This window comes from Quercus suber, unplaced genomic scaffold (assembly GCF_002906115.3).
Source record: "Quercus suber isolate HL8 unplaced genomic scaffold, Cork oak 2.0 scaffold_17, whole genome shotgun sequence".
Lineage (NCBI taxonomy): Eukaryota > Viridiplantae > Streptophyta > Magnoliopsida > Fagales > Fagaceae > Quercus > Quercus suber.
In genome coordinates this window covers 2008871-2036777 of record NW_027069482.1, presented here as the reverse complement: position 1 = coordinate 2036777, position 27907 = coordinate 2008871, and the positions used below count along the sequence as shown (strand labels likewise).

Here is a 27907-nt window from a genome sequence, read left to right as displayed (position 1 = left end):
CGCATGTTATCACTTTAAGTTATCATCCCAGCCGAAACCGCTTTTCTTCCTAATAGTTTGAATAGTGGTCCACATAATCCTCAGCCGATTCTCTATATAAGAGGGGTGCACTCGACCCCAAATTGTGTAGATATCTCCTTCACTACAAAAGCAAAGGAGCCGGCCCTGAAGGTGTTAGAAGGCTTATTGCCCTTTGTAGCCTCCTCGGCAAGTAGCCTAAGTAGAGTCGTGTGCATGGGGGCAGCCACCTCAACTGTTTAGTGCTGCCCGCCTTCTCTTTTCCCTTTGACATTACTACATATGAAAATTGTATAATGAGAGTAGCATTTAGTAATTACGCTCGGAATATGAACAACAAATCAAACACACATACAACCACGCTTATAGATGTGCACAACAGAATGAAACATGCTAACACTGGAAATAACAATGTAATGCTGGAAATATTTTTAATGCTAAAAATACTTTTTCCTTTCACCACTAGAAGTTTATAGTAAATACATTGTCCTTACAGAAAAAAATACAGCACATATTACAATTATAGAAATCTAAATAAAGTACTACTCTCCACTTCTAGTATAATCAAACACATAGCTTGGCATATCTGATCTCTCTTAGCATTCCACACCTATTGTCTTCAATGGAGTCCCGACATGATTATGTTTCTTGTTGGGGGCCACTAGACTCTACTTGGTTTATTGCAGCTTTTATAATATGATCATTTGGTTCAACCCCCATAATGTGATTATGAATCACACAACATGCTAACACTATGAATAGTCTCAGTCGATCTATGGAACCGACTACTAATTACAGGGAACCTCACATTATGACCAATAATGTGACAGAAAATTAGACTTGCTCCGTAACAGACATGTGAATAGTCGGGTGTACGTGCTCCCCTTCAGTGAGGATATGACATAAGTGGTGGAAAGCTATAGGCTTCATCCTAATTTGACTCACACAGTGTCTCTCACTTTCGTGCAAAATACTATTTATGTAATGCTTTATCTCAGCTGCATGATTAACATAAGGCACCCTAGGCAGTCGTCTACGACGCAATTTCCTTAGCAATGCAACTCCCACAAGGAGGACAGATGCAACTGAGGCAAGAATTGCGGCTTTGGTTTTTTCTTCATCTAAAAAATCCCAAACACTGTGGTCTAAAAGGTACGAAACAAGCATGATATTGATTACACAGTATAAATAAACAGCCACAAACAGAAAACAGTAGAGCACAATCATATACCAGCACAACACCTATGATCTCTAACACAATCAGTATATACAGCCATAAATGTCATAACAAGCCCACACTACAAAACGCAAGGGGTTTAGGCAGCATTTTTTTGGGCTGCATTTGAAAAAACGTGGCCCAAGATGGGGCTTAAGCCCAGTAAAGTTCATCCATCATCCTCACCCATCCATTCAATCATCCATCGCAGGCCACGCCCCATCGCTGATCTTTCTCCACTCTTCTACGGGTACTTTCTCTCAGCTTTTCCCTTTTTCTAATTTACATTTAGGTCTTTGTGTGTGTTTGTTTATGTTGTTGTTGATTCTGCTTTGGGGTTACTGAAAAGATCCTAAATTTTTTGAAGTTTCATTTGTGATTGTGATTTTTGATGGTCTGGGTTGAGGATCCAAGGGGTATATCGTTTTTGTTTTAGTTTTTCAATTTTGTGTATTGGGTTTTGTTTATGTAAAGATCTGAGCCTATGTTGTTGCTTTAATGATGTGATTGAAATATGCAAAAACATATCAAGAAGAAGTCATGGTATGGCTTCCAACTATATTTTCTTAATATAAATGATAATATATGTTTTTGGCTTTTATAATCTATGAAATGAGAACAAGACAAGGTTGCTCAAGTACCCTATTTATATGAAATTTATAGTGTCATTCTTTTTAGGATTCCATTGCTTTTACAAATTTTCAAATATAACTGTCATGTGCGGATCTATTGACAAATCTATTCTTAGCATTTGTACATTGTATTTTCTATTGTACTTATCTTCAAAATCATGGGTTATATCTCCTGTTCCCTAACAAATTTTTTTTGTTTATCATTGACCTAAATCATCTAATGGCATCTATATTGAATTGAATATCAAATTTATGAGTGAAGTGATTATTGCATTGTTATTAAACGTTCCTTTCTCCTTTACAGGCGCATCGGAAGCATGCAGAGTATCTGAACAAAAAGATTGAGATGTACGATGAATTAGCTATTGTAGTGGCGAAGGATACAGCCACGGGTAGCTTTTCTAAGTTGTATGTGGATATTGAGAATGAGCCAGACAATGGGGACAGTACTGAGTTTGTGGCGGACAATGCAGAGGAAGGTGTGGTGGACAAAGGGAAGAATGCGGTAGAGTCATCCACCACTGGCTCGGGAATTTCCAAATCTCGTAAAAGAGGGCATGCACCTCCCTCTGAGGATAGTGTGCTGACTGATCTGTCTGATCAGCTGAAAGAAATTGCTGTGGCTTTGAAAGAAATCAACCGAGGGCCTATTGATTACACAGCTTTTTACTCTGAGGTCATGGCTATGATGACGGATGGGTATAGCGAAGACATGCTCGCAATTGCCTTTGACCATCTATGTGAAAATAAGAAGGCAGCATGGGGATTTCTAGCCAAGAATGCTAAGCTGAGAAAGTTGTGGATGGATAATTTTTTATGCACACACCTCTTACTTGTCTGTTTCATGTTGACTGTAACGGTAGCTTTAGTGATTAACTTTTGTTGTAGTTCCAGTAATTAGCTTTAGGGATTAACTATGATATTATATATGTAAGTCTTTTGTATTATTGGGACGATACATTTGCCCAAATTATGTATTTGTACTGTTTAGATACCAAGTGTAGGTATCATTTTTGTACACTATGAAAGTGTAATGCCAATGGTGAAAGATTGATGTGGTTGTTTTGATATAAATATTATGGGTATATTCTGATGATTATTTTTGATGTTAAACTGGATGATTATTTTTGTACTGTTACAGGTTTGTAATGCAGGAATTTGTAAGGCATTTCATATTTTCCGTAAAATGATCCACAAACCAAACATGGGAATTAATTTTTCGTAAAATGATCATCATTTTCTGTAAAACGTTTGAACGATCCAAACATCGGGATTGATTTTCTGTAAAACAGGAAGCATTTTTCGTAAAATGTTTGAACGAATCAAACACCAGAATTGATTTTCCATAAAACGAATTCCGAGGCAGCCAAACAGCCTGAATACATTTTCCTTTATAGAAAAACAATTTCTCCTGAAATGATTTTACGCTCGGAAAAGCATTTCCGTTGAACCAAACACAACCTAAGTGGAGAAGAATTTTTTTTTAATTGACAAAAATGACATAGGCTTCAAGTTCCCTTTATTTTTATTTTTTTCTTCTCCACTGTGCATAAACGTTGCCTTGTTGACTTTTTTTTGGGCAATGTTGCTTTTTTTTTCCTAGGGTTGGTGAGATATATATTTTTTTAATATTTTTATTTTTAACTAGCCATAATTTTTATTTTTAATAAATTTGAGCGATTAATTTTTTTGTATGATTATTTGTCATTTTTTTGTTTTATTTTAATTGAGCATCATTCTTTAACAATGTTATAAGGGTAAATTTATTCAAACTCATTCATTTTTCTATTTCCAACTAAACAAAAAGGAAAGAAAAGAAATTTTTTCTATTTCTTACTTTTCCATCCTCCAGTATCTCCTAACCTTCCATTTTTTCTACCCTTCTAACCAAATTCACCTAAAGATAGGCTGGGCCAAAATTTGGAATAGAAATTTTATTTTTCCGGTTTATGTTTCAATCAAATATTTGCTTGATTTTAAAAAAATAAAAAAATGGGACAGGGTTGGTCCCGGCCTTAAAAAGATTTTGAAAAAAAACAAAACCAGAAATCTGTTTAGATGAGAGGGTGTTCTGCGGTTATAAAAGGTGCAGGTGCAGCTGCAACGGCCATGGCAATGGCAATGTGTCTCTGTCCGGTTCCATGTATGAGTAGAAGTAGAAGCATTGTTGACGTTAAGCTTAAAAACAAGCCTGTCAGCGTTTTTCAATTAAACCAGAAACAAGTCTGCTCAGCTTCTCTTAGCCCTCCAAATTCAAAACGATTCCTCCTCCTCAATCACCACAATTATGGTGAGTCAGATGCTGAGACTGAATTTGTGGTCGTCAATTTCTACCGTTTTGTGTTCATTAAAGACCCAGCCGCCGAGGTCGCCAGGCACCTATCCTTCTTAAAGGTACCATTTCCTCTGTTTTTGTCTATATCTACCCATGTAATTGGGATAGATATTTTAGGTTCCAGTTTTTCCATTATACTTTTAAAAACAGTCCTGGTATCTAATTGAACTGAGAATTTGATAATTCCAATTTAGATTTAATAAAATTTGGACACAATTTAGGTAATTAATTTTATTTATATTGTGGATATCTTTTATTAGGATCTAGACATACATGGCCGAGTATATCTGAATGAACAAGGCATAAATGCACAGGTAATGACTTCATCCTCTATTTCTATAATAATTTCTCTAATATTATCTTTGGTGCTCCTCTGTGTGTTGTTTAATTGCTTTTTGGTTTTGAATAAGACTAAAGTTTGGTACTGGGAGTGGGAGTCCACATTGAGTGTGTTATGATACTGTGTGAGTCATATTATATATAGTACAGAGTATAGACCCTTTACTTGCCTTCTTTCTCTCTTTAAAAGCATAAAAGCCCACCAAAAAAATCCTGTCCCGTTACCATTTATATTGGTGGTTCTAAAAAACTTAACTTGGGTTAGTAGGAGAGTGGCTCTATTTTGTAGGTAGTGTAGTGGTTTAGTTTTAGCCCTTTAGTTTTGTTCTTTTTAGGAAATTTTAGCCAACTGTGATTTTTATTTTTTGAAAAGAAAAAGTTAAGTCTTGTAAAAAAATAAAAAAAATTGCTGATTTAGTGGAATTGCACGTTTCTTTGTGGTGAAGGGATGAGGCTGATAGGTATTTTTTTTTTTTTTTTGAAAAACTATAATTTAGGACCAAATAGATAATGTCTTAATTTTTAGCAACTTTATAGTCTATAGCTTGGAAGCCAACTTGGAGTCCACAACTTAGAGTTTATAGCTTGAAAGCCTGTTAAATAGTAGTATAGATAAATAACCCAATAAAATAGTATAAATGGTCACTGTCATCAGAACCCACCATCACTTCAAAAGAAAACACCCCCAATTTGGCCAACGAACCAAGAAAATCCAAAACTCGAAATCGCAATTGCAACCTAGAAAACCACAATCCAATCGCAATAGCTGATTTCGACCAAAAATATTAAAAAAAAAAAAAAAAACTAAACTAAACTAAACTAGAGAGAGACCCAATCTCAACATTTACACTCAATCACTGATCTCAGACCCGGTTTGCTGAGAGAGAGAGAGAGAGAGAGAGAGGGGTGAAAGAGGAGAGAGGGTGAAAGAGGAGAGAGAGCACGAGTGAGATTGTTGACAGTGGAGTTTACCGGTGGAAGATAGATGGTACGTAGATGACAGTATCCTTACCTATGATGATTATTTGGATAGAAACAATAAAATTAAAATTGATAACTTTGGGTTTGACTGAGGAAATCTTGACCTCAATAGATTACTTTGCATAAATAATTTTTCTGATGCTTTATTTCAAATAATACCAATCTTTAAACACAAAATAATGCAACTACTTACTACTATGCAAAAATAACTCACCCCCCTATCTCCTAACATTACCTAACAACACAAAAGATTCGGACTCTTAAACGTACAAATCAGATACTCCTAATCTAAGTGGCCTTCTGAAAATGACTCAGTGCAGCTGATACATATCAGCTCCTACCCTCTTAAAAGGGCCCTTGTCTACAAGCGCATAACCTGGAAATTGTTGGTGCATCAGCTGCAAATCTTCCCATGTCGCATCACTAGAAGGTAAACCTTGCCAATGAACCAAAATCTCAATTTTTTTACGCCTCTACCTTTGATCCAAAACTGCCTGAGGTTGAACCTTCAACTCCTCTTGATCTTCTGTGGCAACTAGTAGTTGTGGTTGTGCTGAAATATGAGAACCAAGCTTTTCTTTCAACTAGTAGTTGCGGTTGTGCTGAAATATGTGCTGAAATATGAGAACCAAGCTTTTTCTTTCATTAAGGACACGTGAAAAACCGGATGGATGTGAGACCCTATAAGTAATTCCAGCTTATAGACGACCTATCCAATACGCTTCCAGATATGAAATGGACCATAATACCGAGGAGCAATCTTTGCTTGGCGTATGGAAACCACAATCTGTTGGTATGGTTGAAGCCGAACATACACCCATGCACCTTCTTGGTATTCCTCTTCCTTGTGCTTTGAATCATAAGACTTCTTCATCTGTATCTGGGCTTCTTTGATGTGCCCTTTCAATAACTTGAGAACTTGATCTCTTTGCAACAACTCTTCCTCCAGTGTGGCCACCTTTGCAGTACTAGTACATACGTTAGTAGAGAAGGTGGCTTTCGACCATAAACAACTTCAAATGGAGTCCTTCTAATTGTTGAGAGCCAACTAGTATTATATCCTTGTCTATAGTCGATCAAAGGGGCAACGTTTGGACCACATAAAACAAGTATGCATAGCTCTAAGGCAAGAGAGCTTTTATGCAAACCTCAAGAAATGCTCTTTCTTTACAAATGAGGTCATCTTCTCAGGATTTGTAGTTTCTTCTGAGGGAGTGTCAGTTGACCCACAAAAGATCAAAGCTATCGTGGAATGGCTCGAGCCCAAGAATATCCACAAGGCCCGTAGCTTTCATAGACTTGCAACTTTCTATTGACGCTATATACGAGGGTTTACCACTATTATGGCGCCTATTACTGATTGTATGAAGCAAGGGGATTTTCAATGGATCAAGGCTGCAACCTGAGCATTTTAGGAAATCAAGAAAAAATGACTGAAGCTCCAGTCATGCGTCACTGGATTTTACAAAGGTCTTTGAGGTCGAATGTGATGCAACTGATATTGGCATCGGAGGTGTACTTAGCTGAGAGCATCATCCAATAGCCTATTTTAGTAAGAAACTAAATGAGGCTAAACAAGGGTACTCCACTACGACAAATAATTCTATGCTGTCGTACAATCTCTTCGAAATTTGCGCCACTACCTTATACCTAACGAGTTCGTCATTTATTTTGACCACAATGCCCTCCGCCATCCCAACTCACAAAAGAAGTTGAATTCTCGTCATTCTACTTGAGTTGAATGCTTACAACGCTACTCTTTTGTGTTGAAGCATTGAGTTGGGGTTGAAAATAAGTTTGCTAATGCTCTAAGTCCCTGAGTGACCCTCCTTTTTGTCATGAGTGCCGAGGTTTCTGTAGGGTTTGAACGACATAAAGAAGAGTATGAATCATGTCTTGATTTTGGAGAAATCTTCATCGCATTGCGTGAGGCACCATGCCTCATTAGCGATGACTATTCCCTTAAAGATGGCTACTTATTTAAGATCAACAAGCTATGCATCCCATGCACTTCCGTGCGAGATTTCTTGGTATGGGAATTGCATTCTAGTGGGCTTGTTCGACACTTTAGGGCCGTGATAAGACTATTGAAGAGGTGGAACGACAATTTTATTGACCAAATCTTAAGCGGGATGTTGCTAAGATAATTGGCGAAGCATTGTAAGAAAAGTGTTGGCCATTATATTCCCCTTCCTGTGCCTGATAGACCATGGCAACTTTGTAAACATGATTCCATTCTTGTTGTTGTTGATTGATTTTCTCAGATGGCCCATTTCCTCCCCTGCTCTAAGACATTTGATGCATCAAAAATTGCTAGGTTGTACTTTGACGAGATCGTCAAATTGTACGGCCTGCCCAAGACCATAGTGTCTGATAGGGATGTTTGCTTTACGTGTTATTTTGGAAAACTTTGTGGCACCTTGTTGGTACAAAATTGAACTTCTCCACAGCATACCATCCCTAAACGGATGGCCAAACTGAGGTTGTCAATCAAAGCCTAGGAAGTTTGTTACAATGCCTAGTGGGTAAACACACTAGAAGTTGGGATGCTATTCTCCCTACGACTCAATTCACGTACAACAACTCAGTTAATAGGACCATGGTATGAGCCCATTTGAAGTGGTGCATGGGTACAAGGCAAGGAAACCTCTAGACCTACTCCCTATGTCACCCTATATTCGGATGTCTGAGTTGGCTGACTCTTTCGCTAGACATGTCCAGGATCTGCATAAGGAAATTAGCAAGCGTATTCATGTGAGTAATGCTCACTATAAGATTTAGGCTGATGCTTATTGCCGTCATTGCGAATTTCACATTGGAGACTATGTTATGATCCGAATTAGGCCTGAACGGTTTCCTTCATGGACAGTTAGGAAATTGCAAGCTCGTGGTGCTGGCCCATTTAAGTCCTAAAGTGCATTGGCCCCAATGCATATGTTATTGATCTCCCCTAAGATTATGGTATTAGTTCAATGTTTAATATTGAAAATTTACTTGCATATAAGACACCAATACCCATTCCTAATGACCCATTTATTGATCCCTCTACTGGCCCTACCATTGAACATACACTTGACCCTACTTCATTGCACACTCCACACGCGCAAAGAATCCATTGATGTTATTTTGGATGAGCAGGTTGTTCTTACTAGGGAGCAGTCCGATGCTTCTTGGTTCCCTGGCATGGTCGACCGGAGTTTGACTGCACTTGGATCACCAGAGATGATCGCCCACCTATCACACGAGTTTATGGGAGATGGAGGCAACGTAGGTCATACCCAGTAGCCCTTTAGCTTTACAATGATGGATCACTCCCCTGTTGACACTTTTGGGCACCACCTAGGATTTCTTAACTTGACAAGGTCAAGTCTTTCTCACCCTAGGAGAGTTGATGCAGACCCCAGAGCATGGACTTTTAGCACTTATTGCTGATTTTATTTCCTTAATTTTGTATTAGCCTTTAATTCAGATTTGGATTTGTGTTATTTCCTTTTGTATTAGTTGACTCTATTTTGCATTTACATGGGTTGTATTTTGGGAGCCTATTTGAGGAGGCTCATCAGACTTTATTCAGAACTGCATTTTGAATAATAAAATATTTCAGAGATTTTTGTATAATTATGTAGTGTTTGGTGGTGAAGCCAAACATCCCTAAGGTGGTGAAGCCTAGGGTTTTGTATTTCCTTGTTCTTTCTCTCATATTCAGCTGTTCTATGTACATGTTCTACACCGGTTTGGTTGTTTACTTCCTTTGCCCTTCTCTTCTTTTGTTGATACATAGATGTTAAAAAATGTTATTGTTTGAAGACATGGAAAAATTGAGTTCTTTAATGCATTATAATATATTAAATAATAACACTAAAAGGTGAACTATGGTGCAGGAGTGTTTGAAATCATTTATAATACTTCCCAGCTTCATTAAAGTAATTATTCACTATCTGTTCATAACTCCTGATTTGATTCATCTTTGAGCAGTACAGTGGACCGTCAAAAGATGCTCTTTTGTATGTTGAATGGCTAAGAGAAGATGATCGATTTTCTGATATGTTGGTTCAGATTTCTCAAGCAATAAATGGGCATGCCTTTCCAAAACTGAAGTTGCGGTATAAGCCTTCACTAGTGCAGGCAAGCTCTCTCTCTCTCTCTCTCTCACACACACACACACACACACACACACAAAAGCAACTTCCCTTATTGAGCTCATATTTTGTTGATTAGTTTTTTCCTAACATTATACTCTATCCCCTTTTTATAGCACTTCTTCACGTGTTTCTTTCAAAGAGATTTTCTTTTTAGTTGTTTATCTATGTATGAATGCATGCATATTTTTAGATGTATACATATATTTATTTTTCTCTCCTTGATAGTTCATTGTTTGGTTCAGGTGTATGGATTTTGGGGTTGGGGGTGATAGATGGGTGGCATTTGGCTCCAGTATAGTTCCAAAGGGACAACTCTCTTTTCATTTTATAGGAAGTTCAGCATGTCTCTTTATATATATATATATATATATTATTAATCCTAATTAGCCATATAGCCGAAACTCTCTTATTTTATTGCTTTGTTGTACCTGTAAACAGTGGGTCTTGATCTCGTGATGTCACCTCCATATATTTTTTCCCTCTTCAATAAGAGGATTGAGCCATACACACAAAGAAATTTTCAGTGAAGATGCATTGTAAAGCAATGGAGTTTTCAATTGAAGATTCTGATCTTCTTTGTTTTTTTTTTTAAAAGCCCAATTCCTGTTTCATATTGAGCCATTTATTCATTTATGCGTTACTCCATGAGTTGGTACCTGGTACTTATGAAGGAGGATAAGGTGGTTTAATCTGCTCTGTATATACTAGAAGTCGGTAAGATGCAACTCTCCAATAAAATGAAAAAGATATGTCTCCATTGGGAATGGGAATGTAGCTGAATCCATCCTGTTCTGTGTTTGCTTTTGATAAGAATTGTCACTTCATTACAATTATATTTCTTCAGCTGGAAGGAGGCATTTCACATCTTCCTTTGCTTGACCCTTCAATTCGAGCAACACCTCTTGCACCTTCAGAATGGAGAAAAAGACTGCAAGCAGTGAATGAAATCAATGAGGCTTCAAATGAGAATATTAATACAGAGCATATTCTGTTGGATGTGAGAAACGGTAGCTCCTCTTCTTCCAAAATTCTATTTGCTTGCATTCTCTAAGCTGAAAGTGCTCTCAATTTTGGTATGTTTTCATATGTATCATACTTCTTTTTCTTTTTTACATACTGAACTTTGTGTAATGGGTGTTTTTGGATGACACTGTTATTGTTCTCGTTAAATAACTAAAATTAATCTTAACATGGGAAGTACTCCTACCATTGTATAGCAAAGCACAACTAGCTATCTGGATGAAAGTAGAATTTGGACTCCTGTAATCATATGATTGATAGAACAAGATGTAGGTTTGTCAAAATATCTGTCAGGGTGCAGGCTAATGGTTGGAGGCTTGGGATGAGCTGTAGAACCAGGCATCTTGGGTTGAAATCCCCATTAAGAGTTCCCTTGAATTACCTGATACATGGTTTTGGTGGGTGGGATTGTGTATCTGTAGTTTACTCTCTAGGGGTGGGTCCAAAGGGCCTTGTCTTGGTGAGGCTCCATGTCATTAAAAAAAAAAAAAGACATAGGTTTTTTGATTTTTTATTATAAGTACTCAAGTTATTCATTCTCACTAATTCAGGCTAGGAATTGAGTTAACAAGAAGCTAATGATTCACAACTCTCTAAATGGTGTTGATTTGGCTTTGTGTCCGTCGGAAACATGTTGGCATCTGAATCTATAGATCTCCTCATACTTGACCATCTGCTCATTAAGTGAGCTCATAGGACACAGACATGTAAGCACGTGTACTACTACACATAGTGCATCTTTTTTTAATAGGTAATTAAGAATTCTTATTGAAGATTGAAAGAGAGCATACTCCCCATGTTCACAGGCAGTGTACTAGGGATGCTACAAAATTCACCTAAAGTTACATAAACCTAGAAATTCCTCCAAGGTAGAAAATGGATTCTCACTTAAAGCAGCCATACGTGGAACTTAATAAAAAAAAGGTTTTATCTCAAAGATGAATACTCAACCCCTTCAAAAGTATGCTGGTTTCTTTGTCTCCAAATGGTCCATGTGACAGTGGAATGGCCCCCCCATAAATCAGCAGAACAATGTCTACAAAACCCAGTCAGCAGACCACTACCATCGTAGGTATAATCCAATGGAGTCCAAACTAACAAAACACCAAAGTCCATAGATTGTGTGCATAATGACAGTGAAGCATGGCAAATCTTATCATGAAAATCGAAATAATTTCTTGATTTTGAACCTTAGAACTTAGAGAGAAACTAATTTGAAGTGTTGAAGGTGTGGGAATAGCTATTCTCCAAGTAGTAGGAACTAGGAATAGACATTGCCTTGGAATATCTATTCCATGCTGTTTAGTGCAACTAAAGCAGGAATAGACATAACCAAGGGAAAGCAATTCCATTCATTGTTATACTTGCACACCATATGTGTTCACTTAGGTTTTTCAAAAACTTGCTCCAATTGGGAAAGCATGGAAAATTTTTAAATTTTTCAAGAATTAAAAGTGGTTAAATGTCCCTTACTTTGAGGTGGAAGAATCAAAAGTGTGAAAGGCAATACTATGGCTTTTGGACATAGGGGTAGACTTTGGAAAATTTGAGATGGATCTTAGATAATCCACAAGTTGGAGAAATTTGGGCTTATTTTGTTAAGACTTTGCTTGCAGACATTAAAAGCTCAAAAATCTGGGTGCAACCCTAGTGCACGGGAAGTATACAAGAGAGACACATCATAAATTTTAACCTCTAAAATCTAAAAGTCATTACATTCTAACATATTAGGAAAATAATAATAATAGGTAGCAACTATCTAATCGTACAAATACAATAGAAATCGAGTCTTCTCCAACAGTGATCCAGCTCCTTCAAAGTTTCATGACCAGCAATCTAATCATGCTGGAAACCGCATCCACAAAGGAATTGCATTCCAAATAACACTGCTACTATGCTTCCCAAAACTCCCTTGCTAGCATGCCAACAATTCATCCTCTATTTTAAGCATTGCCCAAAAATTTCCAATCATACAAAATAGCAGTCATTCTTTTGGCAAGATAACAATGATGTAATTGATGGTCTGTTGTTTCCCCACTTGACTTGCATATGATACACCAATCCAATAAACTCACACTTCTTTTCCTTAAATTATTTATGGGCAATTGACGATGTTACTCTCATCAGGACCTGAGCTTCCCAAAGAAAGTCCTAATATACATGGTCATGAGCTTTCTGAATCCATTCAGAATGATCTGTATTCATTGGGAAGACCATTAAGAAACATAATTGAATTTTAATTTTGTTACGAGTCAATTTTAAGGGAAAAACTATTGAGTGAAGAGTTAGTATAGACATGATGTATATGTGCTTTGGGAAACTTTCATGTGTACTTAAATGTAGTTTTATTTCTTAGTGCTTGCTGATATGACTACCTTAGTTATGCATATGTGTTTGTATGTGAATCTTGTATTAAAATCTATCATTGTATCCATGTTCATAAGTCTCATTGAAGTTTGAGCATTTTGTGATTGGTTGTAATCAGGTTATGAATGGGATATTGGTCATTTCCGAGGGGCTCGACGGCCTTATGTAGATTGCTTTAGAAGCACTTCATTTGGACTATCTGAGACAGAGGTATGGTCAATAACCAACTATTCTTTTCCTTTCTCTTGTCAGTTGGATTTTGGGAAGAGGGGGGGGGGGGGGGTGTTGGGGAGATTTGAATCTAAGACTTACCCCAACCCCATCCCATTGTTTCACCACTTAAGTTGAAGCCAAGTAACTAGTCAGTATGAATTTGTGTGCAAGGTAAGTAATTTTCTTGATGATCATAACCTAACATTTAACCATGGAACATGTATAGAATATGCTATCTAGGAACTTTTCATCATAAAATATACTGAGTCAATTTAATTTATTTTTTTATGTAGTAATTTCTTCTTTAGCTTTTAGAAAATTCAATTATGTCTTCTATCAAGAATCTTGTAGTTCAATGACATTACCTGGTCTCCATTATGAAGGAAATCAAGGTTCAAATTCCTTATCCTCACTTGTTGTAACAATTTAATTATAAAAAAAAAAAAAAAAAAAAAAAAAAAACAAAAACAAAAATCAACCATTTCTTCTTGTTGGATCTAAATGTGGAAAAATTAGATATATCCTTCTAGCAGTAGATCTGAAATCTAGCATGATATTCTCAATTTGGAGATCACCCTTTGAATGAAACAATGTAATGCTGTAAATTGACTCTTTTCTAGGTCTTCCATTTCTTCTTCCCATAATATGATATCATTTTTGCCCTTTTTGCTTAAGATATTGAAAGCATCCGCCTTTTGGTATCACTTGACTATCAAGTTTTACAACCCATTCATCTTTGTTTCTATTTTTTTCCTAAACTTGCACTCCATGTAATATGTTTTAGTCTTATTTAACCGAAAGTCACTAGATTCTAAAGCATCTCTAAAAATTTTCAACTTGCCGTTGACCATGTTTAGACTCATCAGCTAAAACTCTATCATATGTTGTGCCCTAGCATTTTTTTTTTTTTAATTAGTCCAGTAACATATTAGTTTGAGCATTACTATACTGGGGAGAGTTGTAAAAATTTATTCTTTTGGCAGTGGCTATGAATGCACTTCATTTTGTCCCTGTTTCTGATTGTCCAGGACATTGCTTCAGATCCTTTAGCAAATGTTGACAAAGAAAAGACAGATATATTGATGTATTGTACTGGAGGTATTCGTTGTGATGTGTATTCTACAATCTTAAGGTAACTCACTCTTTCGTTCAGTTTTCTTTCATTTCTGTCTTTCTGCATTTGACATTAAATGTTTTGGTAATCAACTTTTTAAATTTTATTTTTATTTTTAGGTAAGAAATTTCATTAGGAAAATACAAGAAGGTTCACAAGACAATAAGGGTCACAATACTAATATGCAGGATGACAAAAGAGACATGCTCATAAAATGTAGCATCAAAAATTCAAAAGATTGAAGAAATCCAACAAATTCAAACAAAGAAAATGAGGTAGTAACCGCCGTCCAATCCTAAAGAGATATTAAGAATAAAGGCTTCAGCTTGATTACCGATGATCCACAGTACTTAAAAGTGAGTGCATTCATTTCTCCACAAAAACATCACATTAAACACAAATGAATTACCTTCCAAAATTCCCTACTACAGTGTCTATTTTGGAGTTTCCTTTCCAGCTATTCAAGAATCAACTACTATTCATTGCATGACCCACTTAATCCCAAACAAGTTAGCTCTGCCAACACCTCATCCATTGGTACTAATTCAGATGTACAAAGGTTTATCTTTAATCCCAAAACTGCTTCAACCAAAGAAATACACATCTCAATAGTTGAAGTTGAGTTGGATCCACTCCACAAAAACTAAGGAATCATTAGCAAAAAGAAAATGAGAGAACCAAATGATCAGTAGCATCAGGTTTGGCAATGAAACCAAATGTGTGTTCCCCCTTTGACAACTTGTGATAACATTCCACAAAGAGTCTCTATAATAGTAACAAAAAGAAGTGGAGAAAGAGCATCTCCTATACTTAATCCCTAATTTTAGAAAACCCAATTTTTTAAGAGAACATCATTTACTGTATTAAATAAAAAGATAAAAGTTTCCAAAATTAACCTTTAGCTAATTTATAAAAAATTACTATTGTTTAAATAACAAAATAGTTATAAAAAATTTGAAATATGGAGTTACCGGTTGGAATGAACCTTCTTTTTAAGAATATGTGGTTGAAGGCGGAGGGGTTTGTGGATAGGGAACAATCTTGGTGGAATAGTACTCTTTTGATGGCACGCCTAGTTTTGTGTTAGCGAAGAAATTGCAAGCTTTGAAGGAAGATATTAAAAAGTGGAATACAAGGGATTTGGGAATGTAGGGGTGAATAAGAAGAAGTGGTTAGGGGAGTTGGCGGGATTTGATGAGAAAGAAGGGATTCATGGTCTTTTTGAGGAGGATAAGAGATGGAAGGAGGCGAAATTAGAGGTGGAACGTTTGCCCTCTTTGGAAGAAATTTCGTTGAGACAAAAATCAAGAGTTTTGTGGCTTAAAGAGGGGGTTAACAATTCTAAGTTTTTTCATTGGATTGCAAACTCTTGTAGGCGGCGACATAATCACTTGGGTTCTTTAGAGGTGAATGGGGTGGTGAATGAGGATGAGTTAGAGGTGATTGATCGGGTGGTAAGATTTTATGAGAATTTGTATAAGGAGACAAAGTCATGGACCAGTGGTGGATGACTTAGATTTTGATCACAGATTTTGTTCTGCATTTGCATGATGAAATTTTCCATTCTGATCAATGGTAGCCCTAAAGATTTCTTTAGGAGTTCAAGGGGACTGCATCAAGGTGATCCACTCTCCTCGCTTTTATTTGTTATTGTTATGGAAGCTTTAAGCCGGTTATTAGATGAGGCCGTTCTGGTTGGTCATATCTCAAGATTCATTGTGGGTCCCAAATCTCATACCCCCTTAATGGTGTCTCATCTTCTTTTTGCGGACGATACTCTAATGTTTTGTGATGCTTTACCTAGTCAGGTTGGTAAATTGAGAGACATCTTATCTTCATTTGAGGCTGTGTCAAGTTTGCATATTAATCTGGCTTGGTTCTGGTTGGTGAAGTGTTAAATATGGGTGAGCTGGTGGCCCTTTTAGGGTGTAGGCAGTCCTCATTGCCAATGACTTATTTGGGGCTTCCATTGGGAGCTAAATTTAAGGATAGGGCAATTTGAAACCATATTCTTGAAAAAATGGAGCGAAGATTAGCAAGTTGGAAGCGTTTGTATCTATCAAAAGGTGGTAAAGTTACTTTACTTAAAAGCACTCTCTCAACCTTGCCTACTTATTACCTATCTCTCTTTCCTATCCCCGTGGATATTGCAAATCGCATTGAGAAATTGCGGCGAGATTTTTTATGGGGTGGTATTGATGAGTCCCATAAATTCAATCTGGTCAACTGGGCCTAGGTGTGTAGCCCCTTCAAGTCTGGTGGGTTGGGTGTGCGGAATTTGAGAAAATTTAACCAAGCTCTGCTTAGTAAATGGCTGTGGAGGCACGGTATAGAGACAAACCATCTTTGGCAGCAAGTTATCAAGATCAAGTATGGGAATATTTAGGGTGGGTGGTGTACAAAAGAAGTAACAACTGTTTATGGTGTTAGTCTATGGAGAACTATAAGACAAGGCGAGCTAGCTTTCTTTAAATCCATCATCTTCAAAGTTGGTAATAGTAATAGAATTAAATTTTGGCATCACTTGTGGTGTGGGGGTTGTACTCTTCGGGAGGCATTTCCAGAACTCTACAGCTTTAGTTGTAACAAGGATTCTTATCTTGCAGATGTCATGTCTTTTCCTAATTAGAGGCTTCATTGGGATCTTCAATTCTATAGAGAGCCCCAAGATTGGGAGAAGGAACAATTTGATATTTTTTGGAATCTTATACACTCTATGACCTTTACTGGTGAGGGGCATGAAAAACTTTATAGGAAGTTGACAAAGAATAAGGGCTTTAGGGTTAGTGAATACTACTTATCCCTCTTCTCGACCCTTGACAACCTTTTTCCGTGGAAACCTGTGGCGCTCAAAGATCCCTCCTAGAGTTGCTTTCTTTTCATGGACTGCCGCCTTAGGCAAGATTTTGACCCTTGATAGACTATGGAATAAGGGTGTACCTGTCATGGATTGATGTTATATGTGAAAAAGAAGTCGGTAAACCATCTTCTTCTTCATTGTCCCATTGCTTTCGAGCTATGGTCTATGGTTTGGAGCCTTTTTGGTGTGATGCCTCAAAGTGTTGCAGATTTATTTGCATCTTGGCCGGGTCCGTTTGGTAGACAGCGCAATATAGACCTATGGCGGGCTATCCCACATTGTGTGTTATGGTGTCTTTGGCGGGAAAGGAACGGTAGATGCTTTGAGGGAACGGAAAGGTCGATTCTTGAGATTAAATCTCTCTTCCTCCACTCTTTGTTTGCTTGGTCTCTGTTTTCTCTTCTTTTTCTTTCTCTAATCTTTTTGTTATGCTTAATCATTGTAATTTTTGATCTTGATGTAACCCTTTCCATGTATGCTCATAGTGTACTTGAGACTTTTGATTAATGAAATTTCATTATTTATCCAAAAAAAAAAAAGAAAAAGAAAAAAAAGAAAAGATTTTGATCACATTGGGGTAGATGAGAATGGGTTGCTTGAGCAGAAATTTGAGAGGGAGGAGATTTTACAGGTTGTGCGTGATATAGAGGGGGATAAGTCCCCTAGTTCGAACGGCTTTACTATGGTTTCTATCATCATTATTGGAGGGTAGCGAACAGTGATGTTCTTGCATTTTTTGAGGAATTCTCAATATGGGAAGTTTGAGAAGTCATTGAAGCATCATTTATAGCTCTCATTCCTAAGAAGTATAATGCATATAACATTTAGGACTATCGGCCTATGTGTGGGGGTTGTACTCTTCGGGAGGCATTTCCAGAACTCTACAGCTTTAGTTGTAACAAGGATTCTTATCTTGCAGATGTCATGTCTTTTCCTAATTAGAGGCTTCATTGGGATCTTCAATTCTATAGAGAGCCCCAAGATTGGGAGAAGGAACAATTTGATATTTTTTGGAATCTTATACACTCTATGACCTTTACTGGTGAGGGGCATGAAAAACTTTATAGGAAGTTGACAAAGAATAAGGGCTTTAGGGTTAGTGAATACTACTTATCCCTCTTCTCGACCCTTGACAACCTTTTTCTGTGGAAACTTGTGGCGCTCAAAGATCCCTCCTAGAGTTGCTTTCTTTTCATGGACTGCCGCCTTAGGCAAGATTTTGACCCTTGATAGACTATGGAATAAGGGTGTACCTGTCATGGATTGATGTTATATGTGAAAAAGAAGTCGGTAAACCATCTTCTTCTTCATTGTCCCATTGCTTTCGGGCTATGGTCTATGGTTTGGAGCCTTTTTGGTGTGATGCCTCAAAGTGTTGCAGATTTATTTGCATCTTGGCCGGGTCCGTTTGGTAGACAGCGCAATATAGACCTATGGCGGGCTATCCCACATTGTGTGTTATGGTGTCTTTGGCGGGAAAGGAACGGTAGATGCTTTGAGGGAACGGAAAGGTCGATTCTTGAGATTAAATCTCTCTTCCTCCACTCTTTGTTTGCTTGGTCTCTGTTTTCTCTTCTTTTTCTTGCTCTAATCTTTTTGTTATGCTTAATCATTGTAATTTTTGATCTTGATGTAACCCTTTCCATGTATGCTCAGAGTGTACTTGAGACTTTTGATTAATGAAATTTCATTATTTATCCAAAAAAAAAAAGAAAAGAAAAAAAAGAAAAGATTTTGATCACATTGGGGTAGATGAGAATGGGTTGCTTGAGCAGAAATTTGAGAGGGAGGAGATTTTACAGGTTGTGCGTGATATAGAGGGGGATAAGTCCCCTAGTTCGAACGGCTTTACTATGGTTTCTATCATCATTATTGGAGGGTAGCGAACAGTGATGTTCTTGCATTTTTTGAGGAATTCTCAATATGGGAAGTTTGAGAAGTCATTGAAGCATCATTTATAGCTCTCATTCCTAAGAAGTATAATGCATATAACATTTAGGACTATCGGCCTATCAACGTAGTGGGTAGTGCTTACAAGATTTTATCAAATGTCGCTTGAGAGGGGTGTTGGATGGATTGATTTTGGAGTCTCAAAATGCCTTTGCAGGTGATCATCAAATATTAGATTTGGTTTTAATTGCCAATAAGTGTGTTGATAGTAGACTTCAAAGTAATATTCCGGGTGTTATTTGCAAGCTGGATATTGAAAAAGCTTATAATCATGTGAATTGGGATGCTCTTTAGGGAGGATGGGATTTGGTCTTAGACAAGCAGTGGATTAGTAGCTGTATTTCTATAGTTCAGTTTTCAGTTTTGGTTAATGGTTCTTTGGCTGGTTGTTTTGGTAGCACAAGATGTCATGACCCAAACCCAAAACTTGGATTTAGATACATGGCTTGTCTTCTAAATATCAATATTAAAAGAATAAAATAGAGCGTAATTAAATATCCACAAATAAGAAATCAAACCATTAAGCCTTTCTTATAAAATTTGTTAGAAATATGTGGTTAAATGATTAAATTTACCATATTCCAATAGTTTAAGATTTTGGGACAACATGTAATTTAACATGATATCAGAGCATGAGATTCTGAGTTTGATTCTTGTTTACTCCACTCTACCTTCTATTTAAATTCCCATGTGTTGAGCCTTATCTATTAAAAGGTAGTTTCGGCTCACACGTGAAGGGAAGTGTTAGAAGTATTGGTAAAATGATTAAATTTACCATATTCTAATAGTTTAAGTTTTTGGGACAATCGGTAGTTTTACATGTATCAGATCATGAGATCTTGAGTTAAATGATTAAATTTACTATAGCTTAAGCTTTTAGACAACAATAAAAAATAATATCATTGAAAAAATATATAATCTTTACAAAACACATGCATATAGTTTTAATCTTTCCTACCATCTTCGCATATCTAGTCACTTCCCCCTGTTCCCTTCTTTTTCCCACCTTAGTTTCCATCACCTTTTGGCTTTGTCTCTTACACAAATCCATGTCCCTCCACGTTTACACCAACAGCGCCTATCCCATCTCCAGCACCTCAATTGCCTCAGTCAAAACCTCCACAAACACTTATTCCATTACCTAAAAACACGGTTTTTTCCACTAAACCAACCCCACAAAATATACCATCTAAACCTCTTCCTCTTAGCCAAGGGGGGCAGTAAGGGCTTTTTACGTATTGATGCAAAATATTTCTCTCTCTTTTGATGGTGGGCGGGCGGTCTGCTATCCATGAAAGCCATTGAAATGGAAAAAGTTCCATTTGGGTAGGACGTAAAGCCATGGAATGGATTATTTCTTGCTTTGTTGATATACGTGTGGAAGGATTTCCTTTGTAAGCAATTCAGAGAAAACAAGAAGTGGTTGGAATTTTGTGGTAGATTGAATAAAGTTGGTCTCTTTGTGGACATAGCAGTATATTACGGCGGAGCTTGTCGAGGTTGTGTTATGATATCGTCAAGCTACAATGTACAGAGATTTGGGTGGTCTTCTTTTCATAAAGGGTTGAGACTTTTCTTATTGGGGAAAAGTCATTACAAGGTGATTCCTAATACAACTGGTGGTTGGTTTGGTGGTCAGAAGGGGCAGTTGATAAGTAATGGTAACTAGCTGTTAGGAGCATTATGGGTTGTTGATGATGGCATGAGGAATGATGGTGCTTGGTCGACATTGAGTCAATCATTTGGTTTTATGTTTTCTCAACACACTCATGGTTCCTCATGCTTGACTAGTGATGCTCCTAAGGGCTCTTTGAGGGGGACCAGCCCAGTCTCTCTACTCGAGTTGGATCGATGAGCTGTGATGAAGGGCAGCATATAGAGGCACCTTGCTCCACATGATGCCCCAAGGCCATAGCAGAGGAGGGCCATGGTGGGTAGAGATGGTTGTGATGATGGGCAACAGCAAGTGCTGTTGACCCTACATAGTGGTGCATGGTATTGGTGGCTTAGTTGGTTCCTTGTGTATAGGCTTGGTGGCTGGAGTGCAAGGTAGGGCTGGGCTACTGTGATGATTAAATGCTGTGTGCAAAGCATTGGGCTAGTGTGGGCTGGTTGAATGCATGGATAAGTGCTAGTGGCTTGATGACAGTTACTTGGTGTGCTGCATATGGGCATGCTGTGTGGGCTGTAGTGTTGATGGGAAACCTTGAGCATGGGTCAAGCCTCTCTAAAATGTGTGGGAACTAGTTGTGTGGGCTATTGGACGATGGGAAGAGGCCCCATGGTCTACTGAGACATGGGCTGTGTATGTGCAGTATGTGCAGTGGCGGTTACTAAGCAGTTACCAAGCAGTTCCTGGCTTTCCTGACGATCAAACCTGCTGTGTAGGGGCTGAAAATGTGGAGAGCAAGCCATGACAGCATCAGTTAAAGGTGTCCTAAGTCAAATCACAAGTGGCAGATTGTCCAAGACCCAAACAGTTACTAGGTAGTAATTGCCATAGCAGTTAATTCTGTATATTTAGCCCTAAGGCTATTGGAGGTGTCAGCAGCAGAGTGTATTTGGCCTTGAGAAAATTCTGTGTAATTCTCTAGGCTTGTAAAAATGTTTTCTTTGTACTTGAGATTAAGTAATAAAAGTTGGAGGTGGGTTCGTTGTAAATATTGTGTGTATTGTGTGTTTAAACGTCCCTAGATAATCTGTTCTAAGTGTTATTACAGTGTGTGTATGGTGTTGGCTGAGACTAAGTCAGAGACTTAGGACTATCACAGACAGAAAATTTAAGTAAAAAATTGACCTTGTGACACTAGCAGAAGTTAAAGGAATTTTGGGCTTGAGAAACTTATTAGGAAAACTGGGCCTATCAAAGCCAACCAAGTACCTAGTGTTGGAAAAAGCCCATTTTGATAATAATAATAACTAAGTAGCTTGAGGTGAGAGTAGGGCTGTCCACTAGAAATTGAAAACCGACCCATCCGCCCAAACCGCCCGGGCTGACTCGAAAATCGGCTGACCTGACGCCGGTGACGGTCGGCGGCGGGTCTTCGCCATGAAAAACCGATTTAGGCGGGTCGAATGGCGGGTTTTCTTCTCCAAAACCCGATGAACCCGATCCGACCGACGAGACCTGTGAAAGAAGACCGGATCTACCTAGATCCACTCAGATTCGGTGAAGATTTGGTAGTTTTTGGTTAGATCCGGCAATGAGATGGAAGTTTTCGCTCAAATCTGGGCTTAAGGTGGTGTTTTTTGCTTCGATCCCGTGGTTGTCACACAAATCCAAAGAAAAATCAACAGATCCGGCGAAGATCCAATGAATATATGGCGAAGATCCGGTGATGAGATGGAAGTTCTCGTTCAAATCTGGGCTTGAGGTTGTCTTTCTTGCTTCGATCCTGTGGTTATCGCACAGATCCGAAGAAAAATCAATAGACCGACGAAGATCCAGTGAAGATTTGGCGAGATCCGGTGAAGATTTAGCGATTTTCGGCGAAGATTCGGTGAAGATCTGGAGGTTGAAACTCCCTTTGACTTCGACCGACCCGACCATTATCCACCGGAGCCTGATCCGACTCGACTCGAGGTTGTCGGCGGTCGGCGGCGGGTCGTTCAACCTCCCACCCGATGTGAGCGGGTCGGTTCCGGGTTGGGCACAAACTCGACCTGAACCGACCCGTGGACACCCTTAGGTGAGAGCAAGGACGGTGTCCCAGTGCTCTGGTTTCAACAGTAAGATGGTCCCGACAATGAAGGAGTCGCCGATCATCTCAAGACCATCAGTGGGTGGGTAATAATCGATTCTCTTCTCTATTTAATCTGGGGTGCGATGGGCGTATGGTCTGGGGGAGAGGAAGATTTAATGGAGGAGGCAAGTGTGTACAAAGAATAAGGTTGTGCCCAGGAGGTAGATGTGGTGTCGTCGATTCTGACAAGGTGCAACAGCAAGATTCTTCTTCCATGGGATTACGGTGGGTTTGAAAAAAATGGTTCCTTGGGTGGGGAGAAAGATTAGTGTCTTCTAGAGTGTCCACCTCTGTCCCAATGGGATCCCATTGAAACTAGGGAGGTCATGCCAGATTAGGAATTTGCTGCGGGTATTTTGTGATGAAAGAGGTGGAAGATTCAAAAATGGGTGACTGAGATGATGAAAAGTTGGGTTTTCCTATCGTGAAAGATGAGGATCAATGCGTGGCACTATTTCGTTTACTGGAACAAGATTGTATGGATGATCATCACGATGGGGTTTCTACGCAACCATTTAACTTAGTAGAGAAAGGGCTATGGGAATTGAGAGGCCTGGTCTCTACAGTTAACTATGATGGGTTATCTTCTAGAAGTAGGAACAAAGTTTTCTTAACTTGTTTGGGGGCGATTAGTGGTTGTAAATGAATTTAAAACTGCTATCTTTGGAATGTTAGGGGGTTAAACAGTCTCTGGAAGCATGAGGTATGTAAGAATCTTCTTAAGGAATGGAATGGAAGTGTGATATTGTATGTTTTTAGGAAACTTCTTTAAATTCATCTATTGTTTAGAGTCTGTGGGGCAGCCCTTTCTTAGACTGCGCTGTTTTGGATGCAGTTCACACTGGTGAGTCTTGCTGATTTGGGATAAAAGAGTTGTGGGCGCAAGCACCCACAATAAGTGATTTTCTTGTGGGAAGTACGCCTCAGCCTAGAGTGGACCAAACGGAAGGTGTAAATGGAGTCACCACATAGATTAAGTTTAGGAACCATATATATATTGCCTATGAGAATGACTAATCTTTATTAGAGCATGTGTTCAGAGTTTAGGTACAGGGATGGGAAGGTGTTAGGCACCCAACCCCACTCGACTCATCAGTCGGCCTCCACTTATTGTGTTCCAAATTCTAATCCCATCAATGGACTTTTTAATGGATTATTGTATACGCACACTAAGCTGATCCTAACATGTATCTAACACACAACATAGCATTCCATCACATCGCATTCATGGCATGTACACGCCTAGAAACACAATGTTAAAGCAGCAACAAAACGGCAATCAAACAAAACCCAACATGCTTCTAATATATTAATTCAACTCTTCATTCAAAACATGGTGAGACACAACAAATCAAAATCAAACAAATCAGCTCATATTTCTAAGCATGCATCAAATTTCATATTAAACCAAGGACAACAAAACATAAATCAAAGCATGTTAATGTATATATATACAATAACATATTAATGTGTGTGTTTGTGCATCAACCTATTCATACTTAGACAAAATTAAATACAAAGGATTAAGACTAAACAAATCAAAAATAACTTCTAAGCATGCATAACATATAAATCAAATTAAGAATAGCAAGAACATAAGTTATAAAGATCCAAATTAAGGAGGAGCCATGGAGCAGAAAATAAAAAGATGTTATTGTTCACATATATATGGAACACAACTTAGTAGATATTTAACTGGTCCCTCAATTCCTACACAACAAAATCAAATGATAATCAAGGGAATCAAATATATCAATAATCCATTAGTATTCAAAACTCAAAATAAAAAGTTGTTCCTGAAAAGCTTTAGAAAGAATGTTTGAAAAACATTTCTTAAAATGAGATAGATAGATTCTGCCTTAAGACTACTAGAGAGAGGTTTTTGAAGGACTAAAAAATGTGCTAGCTGCTGTGATATCAGAAGATTCAAAGTGAGATGATGTTCTTGGAAGAGTTGTAGAGAGAGATACAGATGGAGAGAGAAAGAAATTCAGAAAAGGAGGAGAGAGAAATTTATTAAATTTTTTCTTTTTTCTTTTAGCACAAGTCTGTACACTTCTACTAAATGAAGAGTAGGGATGAAAACGCTAAATTTTTTAGAATAGGAAACATTTGATCAGAAGGTGTTCTGGGTGTTTGGTGTGCCAATGCAAAAAAATTAGCATTTGGCACACCTAATGCCAATGCTCTAATACTATACGAACTATATTGGCTTGCCTTCAAATTCAAACTTATCCTTTAAATCAAATTTAAAAAAATAAAAAAAAAAAAAAAAAAAAAAAAAAAACTCCTGTCTACTACAATGCGTCTATTGGGATTTTTTTTAAATTTATTTTTAAAATGATTTCAAAATAAAGTAAGGGCATAATAAGAAAGGTAGTAAATTATTGGCTTCTAATTTTAGAAACAGGACAACATTTTGAGATTTCTCAAAATGGAATATAGGACCGACAATTTGGGATGAAGGGAATATCTATTATTTCCAATTTTGTCCATAATGAAACCACTCCAGCATATATGGAAGGAACTCCAAATTAACATGATCATTATCTTTTTCCAAATACAATTTACTATACCCTAGCAATAAAAATTAAAAATAAATACATAACACACTAGAACATCTGACTTCAACTTCCTATTCAGACACTAACTAGCAATTATATTAGAATCTAAAATCTGTGCTTCCTGTTGGACAGTATTTTTCCTGGCACATTATTCAATTTGTAGGTAAAAATTTCACCAAAATTTTGTATACACCATCAACAACACTAGAAGGACAGAAATCCTTAACATCCAGAGCCCCCACCTTCTTATAAGCCTGAAGTATTTAAAATCGACGTCCCCCACCTTTTTCTTAGATTGACCATGCCCTGTGTTGCATATCCCTCTCATTACATTTGGTTGTTTGTGTTACTTATCAAAAGAAAACTAAATTTGCTTACTTGCGTGCTTAACTGGAAGTCTGGAACCAGTGAAACTGGTGCATGTAAAAGTGATCTATTGATATAATGAAGTTTGAATATAAGTATTATGATACATATGAACTTAAGTTCTAAACCCATAGTATCATAAAAATTTAGGTAGATTGTTGGAAGTGCTTTGGGTATTTGCTAGTGAAATCCAAGCATGTTTATGGAAAGCACTCGGATGTTCAAGTGCATTGCATGAACATATTTTCTTCCTGGACATTGGACAAGTTTCCAAGTGGACTTGGGTTATGTGATATATAGTTCATTATTTTATCATGTTTGACATATGGTTGGAATAATTGGGATATGGTTTAGTCTTAGTAATTTCCAGTGCTTATTCCAAATTGTCCTCTATTGATCTACTTTAACAAGCTATAGAGCCATAGTTAATGATTTAGCTCCTTTGCATTACTTATTTCTTACTCTTCCATTGCGATGTACAAGATCCCACTGCACATTGCATGAAGGCCCTGTGGTGAAACATGGGCCTCACTTCGATGCATAGTGGGTCACTAGATGGGTATGAGAGTCACAGATTTGAACTAGAAAAATGATGGTGTTGTGAGATTGTTCCGTTCCCCCCCCCCTCTTTTCCCCCATTTAAAAACTTATCTTCTTGATGTGTCAGACAACAAGGCTTCCAAAATTTGTACACTCTGAAGGGCGGTGTTTCCCATTATCTAAAGAACGAAGGTCCTGCAGAATGGGTTGGGAATTTGTTTGTGTTCGATTCCCGTCTTTCTCTCCCACCTTCTGCCTACAAGCCTAAATCCATGGATAAAGTAAGCATGGGTGAACTAGATTCTAAGAATAATCCATTTGCAAGATGCTACATATGTGGTTCTCAAGTCTCTGAGTTAAGGCATCGGAACTGTGCAAATCTTGACTGCAACCTTCTTTTTCTGTAAGGTTCCTTCTTTTTGTCCTCCCCACCTGAACTAAAACTTAAAATTTGTATGTGTATGAAAAAGGCTGTCTCTTTTCAGATGCTGTAAAGACTGTGTGAAGGACTTCAGAGGATGTTGCTGTGTAAATTGTATTACTGCCCTCGACTTAGACCTGTTCTATCTGAGCATCAAAGATACAAAAAATGGCACATATATCGAGACTTGGAATGCAAAGCAAGTTGACTGCTAGATCAGATGTTTGTTTTCTTCAGTTTGGAAATGGATAAATATTGTAATAGCTGAAGGTGCAGCTATTACTGAAGATTTGGAATTTCTTTTTGGCAAGCGGATTGTAGCTTTTGCATTAAAATATTGTAGGGGAGGTAGCTTTAGAACTTGCCATCATGAGATTGACGTTAATATAGATGCCAGTCAAAAGAACCAGGCATAAGCAAATGTGAAAACATCGCATGCTACCATCTAAATCTTTACAAACACAGGTAGTTTCTTGTATTCCATACCTTTTTCTAAATTTTGAAGAACATTGCAAATTTGAGGATAAGTTTATTCTTTTGTATATCAACTGTTATGCTGCAATTGATTTTTAAAATTGAAAATTAAAAGACCTGAGTTTTTTTTTTGGCAAAGGTTTGAAGCGATCAGTTCGGTGAGAGTTCAAAATGAGTATAAACCCCCCCCCCCCCCCCCCCCCCAAAAAAGTTTTTTTTTGAAGAGATGCAATACGCGGGGGGGGGGGTGTTGTTGGGAAGGCGGCAATTGAGCCACTTCTTAGTCTCTTTTTTCATGTATTCATATCACTCTCTTTTTTTCACTTATTCAAACCTTTTTTTTTTCTTACGGAAACTTAGTTCGTGTGTGATCCAAAAACAAAAAACTAAACAAAATAATACTAATAATAATAAAAAAGGAGTACCTACTTGTGGAACTAGGGTCGTAAATGAACCAAGCCGTTCAAGAAAAACTCAGCCTCAGCTCGGTAAAAAGCTTGTGAACGCCCCAAAAAAGGAAAATAAAAGCTTGTTTAGGGCTTTTCCTTATTTCTTTTGGTTTATTGCACATTGGGTCGTTGGCAACGTGACTCTTGTGTGCTTATATGTCTC

At 37.7% G+C, this 27907-nt stretch overlaps 1 protein-coding gene across 1 annotated transcript; it reads left to right on the top strand.

The window, feature by feature from the left end:
- Positions 1 to 3704: 3704 nt before the first annotated feature.
- Positions 3705 to 27299, top strand: LOC111994584 (rhodanese-like domain-containing protein 8, chloroplastic). The gene is given in 9 exon segments (XM_024026474.2): positions 3705 to 4260; positions 4462 to 4515; positions 9497 to 9646; positions 10508 to 10670; positions 13169 to 13260; positions 14292 to 14395; positions 26528 to 26803; positions 26886 to 26941; positions 26944 to 27299. Coding segments are annotated over 9 exon segments (1317 nt in total). The 5' UTR covers positions 3705 to 3924; the 3' UTR covers positions 27030 to 27299.
- Positions 27300 to 27907: the final 608 nt, after the last annotated feature.